Genomic DNA, 13,261 nt, shown 5'->3' with positions numbered 1-13,261 from the left:
AGATTCTAGTCTAGATTCCAGTCTAGATTCTAGTCTAAATTCTAGTCTAGATTACAGTCTAGATTCTACTCTAGATTCCAGTCTAGATTCCAGTCTAGATTCTACTCTAGATTCCAGTCCAGTCTAGATTCCAGTCTAGATTCTAGTCTAGATTCCAGTCTAGATTCTAGTCTAGATTCCAGTCTAGATTCCAGTCTAGATTCCAGTCTAGATTCTACTCTAGATTCTAGTCTAGATTCCATTCTAGGTTCTAGTCTAGATTCTAGTCTAGATTATTGTCTAGGCTCTAGTCTAGATTCCAGTCTAGATTCTAGTCTAGATTCTAGTCTATATTCCAGTCTAGATTCCAGTCTAGATTCTAGTCTAGATTCTAGTCTAGGTTCTAGTCTAGATTCCAGTCTAGATTCCAGTCTAGATTCCAGTCTAGATTCTACTCTAGATTCCAGTCCAGTCTAGATTCCAGTCTAGATTCTAGTCTAGATTCCAGTCTAGATTCTAGTCTAGATTCCAGTCTAGATTCCAGTCTAGATTCCAGTCTAGATTCTACTCTAGATTCTAGTCTAGATTCCATTCTAGGTTCTAGTCTAGATTCTAGTCTAGATTATTGTCTAGGCTCTAGTCTAGATTCCAGTCTAGATTCTAGTCTAGATTCTAGTCTAGATTCTAGTCTAGGTTCTAGTCTAGATTCCAGTCTAGATTCTAGTCTAGATTCCAGTCTTGGTTGTAGTCTAGATTCCAGTCTAGGTTCTAGTCTAGATTCTAGTCTAGATTCTAGTCTAGGTTCTAGTCTAGATTCCAGTCTAGATTCTAGTCTAGATTCCAGTCTAGATTCCAGTCTAGATTCCAGTCTAGATTCTACTCTAGATTCTAGTCTAGATTCCATTCTAGGTTCTAGTCTAGATTCTAGTCTAGATTATTGTCTAGGCTCTAGTCTAGATTCCAGTCTAGATTCCAGTCTAGATTCTAGTCTAGATTCTAGTCTAGGTTCTAGTCTAGATTCCAGTCTAGATTCTAGTCTAGATTCCAGTCTTGGTTGTAGTCTAGATTCCAGTCTAGGTTCTAGTCTAGATTCTAGTCTAGATTCTAGTCTAGGTTCTAGTCTAGGTTCTAGTCTAGATTCTAGTCTATATTCCAGTCTAGTCTACATTCTAGTCTATATTCCAGTCTAGTCTACATTCTAGTCTAGATTCTAGTCTAGATTCTAGTCTATATTCCAGTCAAGTCTACATTCTAGTCTAGATTCTAGTCTAGATTCCAGTCTAGATTCTAGTCTAGGTTCTAGTCTAGATTCTAGTCTAGGATCTAGTCTAGGTTCTAGTCTAGATTCTAGTCTATATTCCAGTCTAGTCTACATTCTAGTCTAGATTCTAGTCTAGATTCTAGTCTAGATTCTAGTCTAGATTCCAGTCTAGATTCTAGTCTAGATTCCAGTCTAGGTTCTAGTCTAGATTCCAGTCTAGGTTCTAGTCTAGATTCTAGTCTAGATTCTAGTCTAGGTTCTAGTCTAGATTCTAGTCTAGATTCTAGTCTATATTCCAGTCTAGTATACATTCTAGTCTAGATTCTAGTCTAGATTCCAGTCTAGATTCTAGTCTAGATTCTAGTCTAGGTCCTAGTCTAGATTCTAGTCTAGATATCAGTCTAGAGTCCAGTCTAGATTCTAGTCTAGAGTCCAGTCTAGATTCTAGTCTAGATTCCAGTCTAGAGTCCAGTCTAGATTCTAGTCTAGAGTCCAGTCTAGATTCTAGTCTAGAGTCCAGTCTAGATTCAAGTCTAGATTCTAGTCTAGAGTCCAGTCTAGATTCAAGTCTAGATTCCAGTCTAGATTCTAGTCTAGATTCCAGACTAGATTCTAGTCTAGATTCCAGTCTAGCTTCTAGTCTAGATTCTAGTCTAGATTCTAGTCTAGATTCCAGTCTAGTTTCTAGTCTAGATTCCAGTCTAGCTTCTAGTCTAGATTCTAGTCTAGATTCCAGACTAGATTCTAGTCTCGATTCCAGTCTAGATTCTAGTCTAGATTCTAGTCTTGATTCCTGTATAGATTATAGTCTAGATTCCAGTCTAGATTAAAGTCTAGATTCTAGTCTAGATTAAAGTCTAGATTCTAGTCTAGGTTCTAGTCTAGTGTAGATTCTAATCTATATTTTAGTCTAGATTCCAGTCTAGTCTAAATTCTACTCAAGTTTCTAGTCTAGATTCCGGTCTAGTCTAGATTCCAGTCTAGATTCTAGTCTAGATTCCAGTCTAGATTCTAGTCTAGATTCCAGTCTAGGTTCTAGTCTAGATTCTAGTCTAGATTTCAGTCTAGATTCCAGTCTAGATTCTAGTCTAGATTCCAGTCTAGATTCTAGTCTAGATTCAAGTCTACATTCTAGTCTAGATTCTAGTCTAGATTCTAGTCTAGATTCAAGTCTACATTCTAGATTTCAGTTTAGATTCCATTCTAAAATTGAAAACTTACAGTATCAAGCAAAATGGGTACAATGCTGCGCATATGATCCTTGATCTTTTCTCCCTCAGCATCGGTGCCCATGGCCAAATCCTGTTCCACGCGGCATAATTTATCCACATAATTCTAATCAAAAAACAAAATAAATAAAAAAATTAATTACTAAATGAAATAATTCACTTAAAAAAAAAAGTTCTCTGCTAAGTTGAGCAAGTGAGAATTAAAGAAGCATGGACGACTGCACAGGACTTCCAGCTGATATATTAAATCTTCAACTTAGATAAAGAACTCTGTTTGTATAACAAATTAACCTGATAAGACTTCATACAATCTTCGGCCAAATGCAAATGAGTGGAATATTTTGAAAGCTCCTTTTGATATTGCGGCATTTTCTTGATCATTTGAGATAAATCACGCATGGAGGCCTTGTCGGCTATAAACACAAGATAACATTACAGACAATTAATAAAAGTAACAATGTTGCAATGAAATAAAAATGAAAAATTAAACAACAATTCTGTTTTTTTTATGTGAAAAAAAAACACTTGCGCTGTAAAACAAAACAACTTACTAGAAGACATTCTCTTTGAATCGGTAAATTTCTTAAGATTCGATGTAACTTGAGTGGAAACGACGGCGATATGTTCGTGACGCAACTCTACCCACAGATCGTCGTTCTCGTCGAGCAGCACCTCCTTTTCGGGCTGATTGGGACCCGGTGTAAAACGATAGACATCATTGGCGATGGGCAATAAATCGTAGGCCATCGCCTGCAGGGTCAGCTCGTGCAACAGGGGCGACACGCAATCAAAACCACGATCCAAAATCAATAATTGTGAACGTGCCTTCTCGGAACCCTCGCCCATCGTTGGCTCGTCAGCCTTGTACGCATCCAGTTTTTGCTGCACGACAGCAGCTAAATCGATGTTGCGATCCCAATCAGTGCGATATCGCACCATCGGATACTCGCCGAGCGTAGCACACAATGTGGCAATTTGCTCGGCAATGCGCTCGATGTGTTTGGCGCGTATCGAAGCGAATGCCGGTGAGTACAAACACTGAAAACTGTCTGGCGAATCGAGCGAGTAGACCTAAGAGAAGCACATTTTTTGTTTTTTTGTTTTATTTTGATTTTAATTGATTTTAACACATAGTTATTTATTTAGAGGCAGATAGAGAGAGATAGATAGTAGTAGTAGTAGTGTTGGTAGTGGTGGTGGTGGTTTTTAGTAGTAGTACAAGTTGTAGGTGCGTTATATAGTGGCCGATTTATTAACAATTTTTGATTGCGGTGCAGGTTGTTGTTATTTGTAGTTTTAAAGTTTTTTTTTTAAAGAGTTTAAAAACAAAACGTGCGTGGTGCAAAGTTGTAGTCAAGGGGGTTTAAAGTATTTGTTTTTTTTTTGAGGGGAAAAATAAAAATTATAGTTTTTATTAAATTAAAATTTGTTTAAGAAAGATTTTTATTTTATATAAAAAAGTTAATACAAATTGTTAGTGATAGCAAGACATTTGTATACAAACATTTACTTAAATTTAAAAGCTTTGTACATGTTTTACATAGACAACAACACAGTTTTAAAATGAAATGAATGAAATTAACAATAAAACAAAATGACATTTTGGGGATTTTCAAAAAAAATAATTTTTTTTTCTTAAATTTTAAAAAAAAAATTAATTTTTTTTTCTTATAAATTCTATTTCCTACAATATTATAAAAATTTTATGATTTTTTAAGAAATACAAAAAATTTTTTATGTGGGGAAATTTTGGGGATTTTCAAATATTGTTTGGGAATTAAAAAAATTTTGTCTTTTTCTGCAAATTCCCCATAATTTCAAACAAATCTATTACTTTTCTTTAAAAAATACAAAATTTTGATGAGGGGAAAATTTGGGGATTTTCCATTTTTTTCCAGGAATTAAAAAAGTTTTTCTCATTTCCTGTAAATTCCACAAAATTTCAAATTTCTTTAAGAAATACAAAATTTTTATGTGGGGAAATTTTGGGGATTTTAGAAAAATTTTGGGAATTTAGAAAAAAAATATTTTTTCAGCAATTTGTTGGAAATATAATTTAATTTAATAGTTTAATAGTCCACTTATCTGTGGACATTTTGGGGATTTTCCATTTTTTTCCAGGAATTCAAAAAATTTTATTTTTTCCTGCAAATTTCCTATAATTTCAAATAAATCTATTACTTTTCTTTAAGAAATACAAAATTTTCATGTGGGGAAATTTTGGGGATTTTAGAAAAATTTTGGGAATTTAAAAAAAAAATATTTTTTCAACAATCTATTGAAAATTTAAATTCATTTAATAGTTTTTTTTTTTAAATAAATTAATTCTTATCTGGGGACATTTTGGGGATTTTCAATTTTTTTCCAGGAATTCAAAAAAATTTTCTCATTTCCTGCAGATTCACCCATAATTTCAAATAAATTACTTTTCTTTAAGAAATACAACATTTTTATGTGGGGAAATTTTGGGGATTTTAGAAAAATTTTGGGAATTTAGAAAAAACAAATATTTTTTCAACAATTCCTATTGCAAATTCTCCATAATTTCAAATAAATCTATTACTTTTCTTTTAAGAAATAAAAAATTGTTATGTGGGGAAATTTTGGGGATTTTAGAAAAATTTTGGGAATTTAGAAAAAAAAATATTTTTTCAGCAATTTGTTGGAAATATAAATTAATTTAATAGTTTTTTTTTTAAATAAATCAATTCTGATATGGGGACATTTTGGGGATTTTCCATTTTTTTCCAGGAATTCAAAAAAATTTTCTTATTTCCTGCAAATTCCCCATAATTTCAAATAAATCTATTACTTTTCTTTAAGAAATACAAAATTTTGATGTGGGGAAATTTAGGGGATTTCAGAAAAATTTGGGGAATTTAGAAAAAAAAAAATTTTCAGCAATTTGTTGGAAATATACAATAATTTAATAGTTTTTTTTTTAAATAAATCAATTCTTATCTGGGGACATTTTGGGGATTTTCAAATTTTGTCTAGGAATTTCAAGGTCTTAAGCTTTTCTGCAAATTCCCCATAATTTCAAATAAATCTATTACTTTTCTTTAGGAAATACAACAATTTTTAAGTGGGGATATTTTGGGGATTTTACAAAAAATTATGGGAATACGAAATTAACTTTTAGTAAGATTTATTATACTAGAAATTTAAAAATGTTCTTGATTCCATTAAATTTCAAATAAATCTGTCTTTTTTTTAAGGAATTACACAATATTTATGTGGGGAAATTTTGGGTATTTTTTTTTTTTAGGAATTTAAAATTTCTTTACTTTTTTTGTAATTCCGAACACAAATTAAATAAATCTTATGATTTTTTTTAAAAAAAATACATGTATTTTAGCGGGGACATTTTGGGGATTTTAAAAATATTTCTAGGAATTTAAAAATTTTCACGTTTTATGTAATTTCATAAAAAAAATTTAGTAAATCTAAGGTTTTTTTTATGAATTACACAATTTTTAGTTGGGGAAATTTTGGGGATTTTACAAAAATTTCTAGGAATTTAAAATTTTTTCTTTTTTTATGCAATTTTAAAAAATTTTAAATAAATCTAATGATTATTTTTAAGAAATACACAATTTTTATGTGGAGAAATTTTGGGGATTTTTAAATTTTTTTTAGGAATTTAAATTTATTTTACTTTTTTGTAATTCGGAACACAAATTAAATAAATCTTATGATTTTTCTTTAAGAAATATACATGTATTTTAGCGGGGACATTTTGGGGATTTTAAAAATATTTCTAGGAATTTAAAAAATTTCTCGTTTTATGTAATTTCATAAAAAATTTTAATAAATCTAAGGTTTTTTTTATGAATTACACAATTTTTAGTTGGGGAAATTTTGGGGATTTTACAAATATTTCTAGGAATTTAAAAAATTTTCTTTTTTTATGCAATTTAAAAAAATTTTAAATAAATCTAATGATTATTTTTAAGAATTACACAATATTTATGTGGGGAAATTTTGGGTATTTTTTTTCTTTTTTTAGGAATTTAATTTTTTTTTACTTTTTTGTAATTCGGAACACAAATTAAATAAATCTTATGATTTTTTTTAAAAAATATACAATTTTTAGGGTTGAGGGGATTTTGGGTATTCTACAAATATTTCTAGGAATTTAAAAATTTTCACGTTTTATGTAATTTTAAAAAATTTCAAACAAATCTAAGGATTTTTTTTAAGAAATATTACATTTTTAGGGCTGGGGGAATTTTGGGGATTATACAAATTTTTCTAGGAATTTTAAATTCTTCTTTTTTATGTAATTTTAAAAAATTTCAAACAAATCTAAGGATTTTTTTTAAGAAATATTAAATTTTTAGGGGTGGGAATTTTGGGGATTATACAAATTTCACTAGGAATTTGAAATTCTTCTTTTTTATGTAATTTTAAAAAATTTCAAAAAAATCCGATGATTTTTTTTGCTGATTTTAAAAATTGTTCTAGGAATTTTTTTATGTAATTACACAAGTCGTGTTAATTATTTACCAGGTTTTTAAATACTTGTTTAGAAATATTTAATTTTAAAACAAATTCCCCTCAATATCGATTTCTGTTTATGTAACATTTCTAACAAACATTCTAAAACCTTTGCACAAACATATTTTATTTGTTTGTTTCCAACAGTAAGGCGCAATAAATCATAGAAAAAGAAACTAAAAGAAAAGAAGAAAAAACCTGACAACAATTCAATTATCAAGAACATTCTCGACTGACCATTAAAACAAAAATAGTTTTCAATTAAATTTAAATGTGTTATAGAATCATATTATTACTCATACAGAAAGAATGCAACCAACTAACCAACTAATAATAAAGATATTTTTAAAACTGTGTTGTTTCAGGCTGTATAAAAATAAAAGCTTAATAGTAATGAAACTAAGGCTGTTTAATAATAATAAAAATTCTAGTAAAATACCAGGCTTTAAATAGCTATAAAAAAATACATGCATTTATTTTAGTTAGTTTGTTTTATTATAGACTATTTTTAGGGTTAGTGGATGACATGAATGTGTATGTGTTTCTTTATTAAAGTTATATTGTTCTTGTGATAGTGATTGTTAAAAATATAGGATTTTGAAAGCAAACAGATTTCAATGAAATACACTTGAAAAAAAATTAAAAAATACTTTGAAAATAAGTCAAAATCAGCTAGAAATAAACAATTTTTGGAATTGAAGATATTTTGGGAATTTTTATAAACCAAAAATAGAATTTATTTTAATTCCTAAAAATTTTAGAAAAATCCCCAAAATTTCTCCAAATAAAAATTTTATATTTTTTTTAAATAAATCATTAGATTCATTAAAATATGAATTAAATGCAAAAAAACTAGATTTTTTCCTAAATTTTTTTTTGGAAAAATCCCCAAAATTTCCCCACATCAAAATTTATTCTAAATTTTAAGAAATATGAAATTACAAAATATTTTTTTTTCAATAATTTATAAAGATTTTAATTGAATTTAAAAACTTTTTTACAAAAATCAAAATTTTTATCCAAAAATATTTTGGAGATTTTTTAAAAATGTTTTAGGAAAAAAATATTTTGGAGATTTTTTAAAAATGTTTTAGGAATTAACTTTTTTTTTTTGCTATTTCCTTAAACTAAAAACAATTTCACTGTTTTTCACAATTTCCTCAAAATTTAAAATAAATTTTTATGTGGGGAAATTTTGGGGATTTTCCTAAAAAATTAGGAATTTTAAAAAATCTAGTTTTTTCTAAATTTAATTCAAATTTAAATGAATCTAAGGAATTATTTTAAAAAAATATCACAATTTTTGTGTGTGGACATTTTGGGGATTTTCAAAAAATTTTGGGAATTAAAATAAATTCTATTTTTTCGCCCTTAATTAAATTTTTTTTGCTATTTCCTTAACTTGAAAACATTTTCACTGTTTTACAACAAACATATAATAAATTTCCTCAAAATTTAAAATAAATTTTTATGTGGGGAAATTTTGGGGATTTTCCAAAAAAAAATTAGGAATTTTAAAAAATCTAGTTTTTTCTAAATTTAATTCAAATTTAAATGAATCTAAGGAATTATTTTAAAAAAATATCACAATTTTTGTGTGTGGACATTTTGGGGATTTTCAAAAAATTTTGGGAATTAAAATAAATTCTATTTTTTCGTTCTTAATTCAATTTTTAAATGAATCTAATGAATTATTTTAAAAAAATATCACAATATTTGTCTGTGGACATTTTGGGGATTTTCAAAAAATTTTGGGAATTAAAAAAAATGTTTTTTTTTTTGAAGCTAGTCCTTATAATTTAATAATTATCATTTTAACAAGAATTTATTGTAATAATAACTGAAAACATGTTAGCAACATGTTGCATTCACATTTAAATACATGAAAATTTGAAATTGATTTTATTTCAAATAAAAAATGGAATAAAAACATTAACAAATCGCAAGATATAGATTATCTTTAAAGCAAAACTGAGCTTGGTAATGCAAATTTCCATCACTTTGACAAGATTTTGTAGAGAAAGTGTTTGATAATTTCTTAGCAACATGTTGCCAAGGTAATTTTAATCAGAACGATGTTAAAATGTGTTAAACTGTGTAAGAAAACAGAGCTAAAGGAAGATTTAAATGTCTTGATGTAAGGAAAGTTGCTAGCAACATGTTGCTATTAAATTGCTTTAAATATTGCTAGCAACATGTTGCAAAGGTAATTATAAACAAAACTATGCTGAAATGTTTAAAAGAAATGTAAGAAACGACAGCCAATGTAGAAACAAGAGGAAGATTTAAATGTTTTGATAAAAACTATGTTGCTAGCAACATGTTGCTAAGATAATTAAGGCTTTAAAAGTAATAAATTACAGACAAATATGTAAAACTGTGTAAGAAAACAGAGCTAAAGGAAGATTTAAATGTCTTGATGTAAGAAAATTTGCTAGCAACATGTTGCTAAGATAATTACGGCTAAAAAATTTATTAAATTGCTTTAAATATTGCTAGCAACATGTTGCAAAGATAATTATAAACAAAACTATGCTGAAATGTTTAAAAGAAATGTAAGAAAATTAAGGCTTTAAAACTAATAAATTACAGACAAATCTATGATGTTTACTGAAAAATATTGTTTAGATTAATATGATAGAAAATTTCAATATTTTTTTAAGAAAATTATGTTACTAGCAACATGTTGCTAAACAATTTTAAAAAAAAATCAAATCAATAAAATCAAAATGTTGCTAGCCTCATAATGCTGGAAAATTTTGAATAAATACAAAATCAAAATAAAGTTTTAAGTGCTTTTTACCTAAAAAATTTTAAATTATTAAAGAAATAATTTAATTTAAATTAAAAAAGAAGTGTATTTCATTTATTTAGCTACAAAAATAGTTTAACAAAACTATGCTATAATATGATTAAAAATATGGAGAGTGTACAAAATTTATTTTCAAACTAATAAAAAAAAACAACTGTAAATGTAATTCTGTTTTGTATAACTTTGTTTGAAATGCCCGTGAGAGTTATATGTCAAATTACATAAACCAAATTACAAATCAATGTATTCAACAGTTACAATTTTGTTTGTTTGTATTGAATTTTAAAAAGAATTTTGAACACAAATTTGTAAACCAATCATTTAAAGAACTCTTGAAATTTTGTTTTTATAATTTTTCCATCAATTTTAAAGAGTTTATACATTCATTTGTAATTTAGGTTAAAGGAAATTTTAGGGTATAAAGTGTTTCTTGTTATTATTGAGTCTATGTAATTTGGCATATATTTGTCTATTCGTGTAAATATAAAATAACTCTGTATATAATTTGTTTAAAATTTGATTTATTTTTTGTAATGATATTATTTTTTTTTTGATTCCAGTTAGGAGTTATATAGTCAGATGACGATTTGTTTATCTGTATATAACATCACATACACATTAAATTGAACACTACAAAACAAGTAAAACAAAACTTAAGGAGATTCGAATGGTTGGGCTTAATAGCACACACAACACACAGCAGCACAACAGCAGCAGTTCAGTAAGTAGTCTTCCTTTTCCATAAGAAAAGGTTAGAGAGACGTAGAAAAAAAACGACTTGGAAAGTCGTTAAATGTTTTAAGAAATACAAAAAATAGCATTTTAATTCAAGAAACTACTAAAGTGTTTAGGTTTTATATTAAAATATAAACTGTTATACTTTAACGTATAAGAGTTTTGTGTTTAGTATTAGAATTAGAAGGACTCTCAAAAGAGCTTATCATTTTTACAGATATTCATTTGCTAAGAAAGTTATGATTAGCTGACAATATAACAGTTTTATATTAGTATTTGATTGAATTCATAGAGAAATTTCCAAAAAATACTGTTATACAAGAGTATAACAGTTATAAAAACTGTTATAACAAAGTATAACAGTTATAAAAACTGTTATACTAGAGTTTAACAGTTATAAAAACTGTTATACAAGAGTATAACAGTTATAAAAACTGTTATACTAGAGTATAACAGTTATAAAACTATTTTAGTGGAGTATAAAAACTGTTAAAATAAGGTATAACAGTTATAAAACTAGAGTATAACAGTTAAAAAAATCTTATAATAGAGTATAGCAGTTATAAAAACTGTTATACTAGAGTATAACAGCCATAACAACTGTTATACTAGAATATAAAAGTTAAAAAGCTCTTATAATAGAGTATAACAGTTATAAAAACTGTTATACTTGAATATAACAATTATAAAAACTGTTATACTATATTATAAAAGTTAAAAAACCTGTTATACTGGAGTATAACAGTTGTAAAACTGTTATACTAGATTATAACAGTTATAAAAACTGTAATACTAGATTATAACAGTTATAAAAACTGTTAAACTGGAGTATAACAGTTATAAAATTGTTATACTGGAGTATAACAGTTATAAAAACTGTTATACTAGAGTATAACAGTTATAAAAACTGTTACAATAGAGTATAACAGTTATAAAACTGTTACAATAGAGTATAACAGTTATAAAACTGTTATACAACGGTATAACACTTATAAAAACTGTTATACATCGGTAAAACACTTATAAAAACTGTTATACAGTTATAAAAGCTGTTATACTGGAGTATAACAGTTGTAAAACTGTTATACTAGATTATAACAGTTATAAAAACTGTTATACTAGATTATAACAGTTATAAAAACTGTTAAACTGGAGTATAAGTGTTATACTAGAGTATAACACTTATAAAAACTGTTATGCTAGTAGTTATAAAACTCTTATACTAGTATAACAATTATAAAAACTGTTATACTAGAGTATAACAGTTATAAAAACTGTTATAATATAGTAACATAAATGTTTTTTTAAAAATAAAAGCTTTTTTTATTATACTACAGTAAAACACTTGTTATAACTGAACTAGAATAGAATTAGAACTAGAACAGAACTAGAACAGAACAGAACTAGAACAGAACTAGAACAGAACTAGAACAGAACTAGAACAGAACTAGAACAGAACTAGAACTAGAACAGAACTAGAACAGAACTAGAACAGAACTAGAACAGAACTAGAACAGAACAGAACTAGAACAGAACTAGAACAGAACTAGAACAGAACTAGAACAGAACTAGAACAGAACTAGAACAGAACTAGAACAGAACTAGAACAGAACTAGAACAGAACTAGAACAGAACTAGAACAGAACTAGAACAGAACAGAACTAGAACAGAACTAGAACAGAACTAGAACAGAACAGAACTAGAACAGAACTAGAACAGAACTAGAACAGAACTAGAACAGAACTAGAACAGAACTAGAACAGAACTAGAACAGAACTAGAACTAGAACAGAACTAGAACAGAACTAGAACTAGAACAGAACTAGAACAGAACTAGAACAGAACTAGAACAGAACTAGAACAGAACTAGAACAGAACTAGAACAGAACTAGAACAGAACTAGAACAGAACTAGAACAGAACTAGAACAGAACTAGAACAGAACTAGAACAGAACTAGAACAGAACTAGAACAGAACTAGAACAGAACTAGAACAGAACTAGAACAGAACTAGAACAGAACTAGAACAGAACTAGAACAGAACTAGAACAGAACTAGAACACTAGAACAGAACTGGAACAGAACTAGAACAGAACTAGAACAGAACAGAACTGGAACAGAACTAGAACATTTCAATATTGAAATTTATGCTATTATGTTATATTATTCTAATACTTTGATTTAAAAATTACACATTTTCCAGTAGTTTTCTTGATAATGCTTAATTTTTGTTTTTCTTTTTGTTTTTTACTTTTTGAATAAGTTTTTTATTCAAAACTTTTGTTTTCATTTGATTCAAGGTTGTTATAAAAAAACACACACACTTATAGTTAAATAAAATTAAACACAAAGTGTAAATCAATTACAACATTTAGAAGTTTAAAATATGTAATAATTACAAACAACATGTACAAGTAGTATGTAGTAAATATAGTAGTAGAGTAGTAGTAGTAGTTGTAGTAAGTGGTACAAGAGTTTGGGTAACAAAAAGTAAAAGTTTTTTAAAGAAAATCATAGTGTTACATTTTATTTTATTCTGGTAGGTAAGTAGTAGGTTTGGTTTTTGGAATTTGTAAGTAATAGTAGTAGTAGTAAAAGTATTTAGTAGTAAGTAGTAGACACAATTTATATTTGTACAAAATATAGTTTTTTAACTAAGTGAAAGTATATTTTCTTTGGTTTCAAATGCAACTAAATATTTTCAGTTTTTTTTTTAAGGTTTTGGTTTTGAAAATAGTGTTTTTTTT

General features: G+C 27.3%; 1 protein-coding gene across 4 annotated transcripts in view; it reads right to left on the bottom strand.

The window, feature by feature from the left end:
* Positions 1–13,261, bottom strand: part of Rop (Syntaxin-binding protein Rop) — a 42,766-nt gene that overhangs the window by 4,963 nt on the left and 24,542 nt on the right. For all 4 annotated transcript variants that reach the window (XM_065506978.1, XM_065506975.1, XM_065506977.1 and 1 more), the window contains exons 5-7: positions 3,021–3,540; positions 2,761–2,882; positions 2,462–2,575 (exon numbers count right to left, since the gene is read on the bottom strand). In XM_065506978.1, coding sequence (XP_065363050.1) covers positions 2,462–2,575; positions 2,761–2,882; positions 3,021–3,540 — 756 coding nt within the window. The remainder of the gene's footprint in view (positions 1–2,461; positions 2,576–2,760; positions 2,883–3,020; positions 3,541–13,261) is intronic.

Source organism: Calliphora vicina, chromosome 4, assembly GCF_958450345.1.
Source record: "Calliphora vicina chromosome 4, idCalVici1.1, whole genome shotgun sequence".
Taxonomy (NCBI): domain Eukaryota; kingdom Metazoa; phylum Arthropoda; class Insecta; order Diptera; family Calliphoridae; genus Calliphora; species Calliphora vicina.
This window is presented reverse-complemented; position numbering and strand designations above follow the sequence as displayed.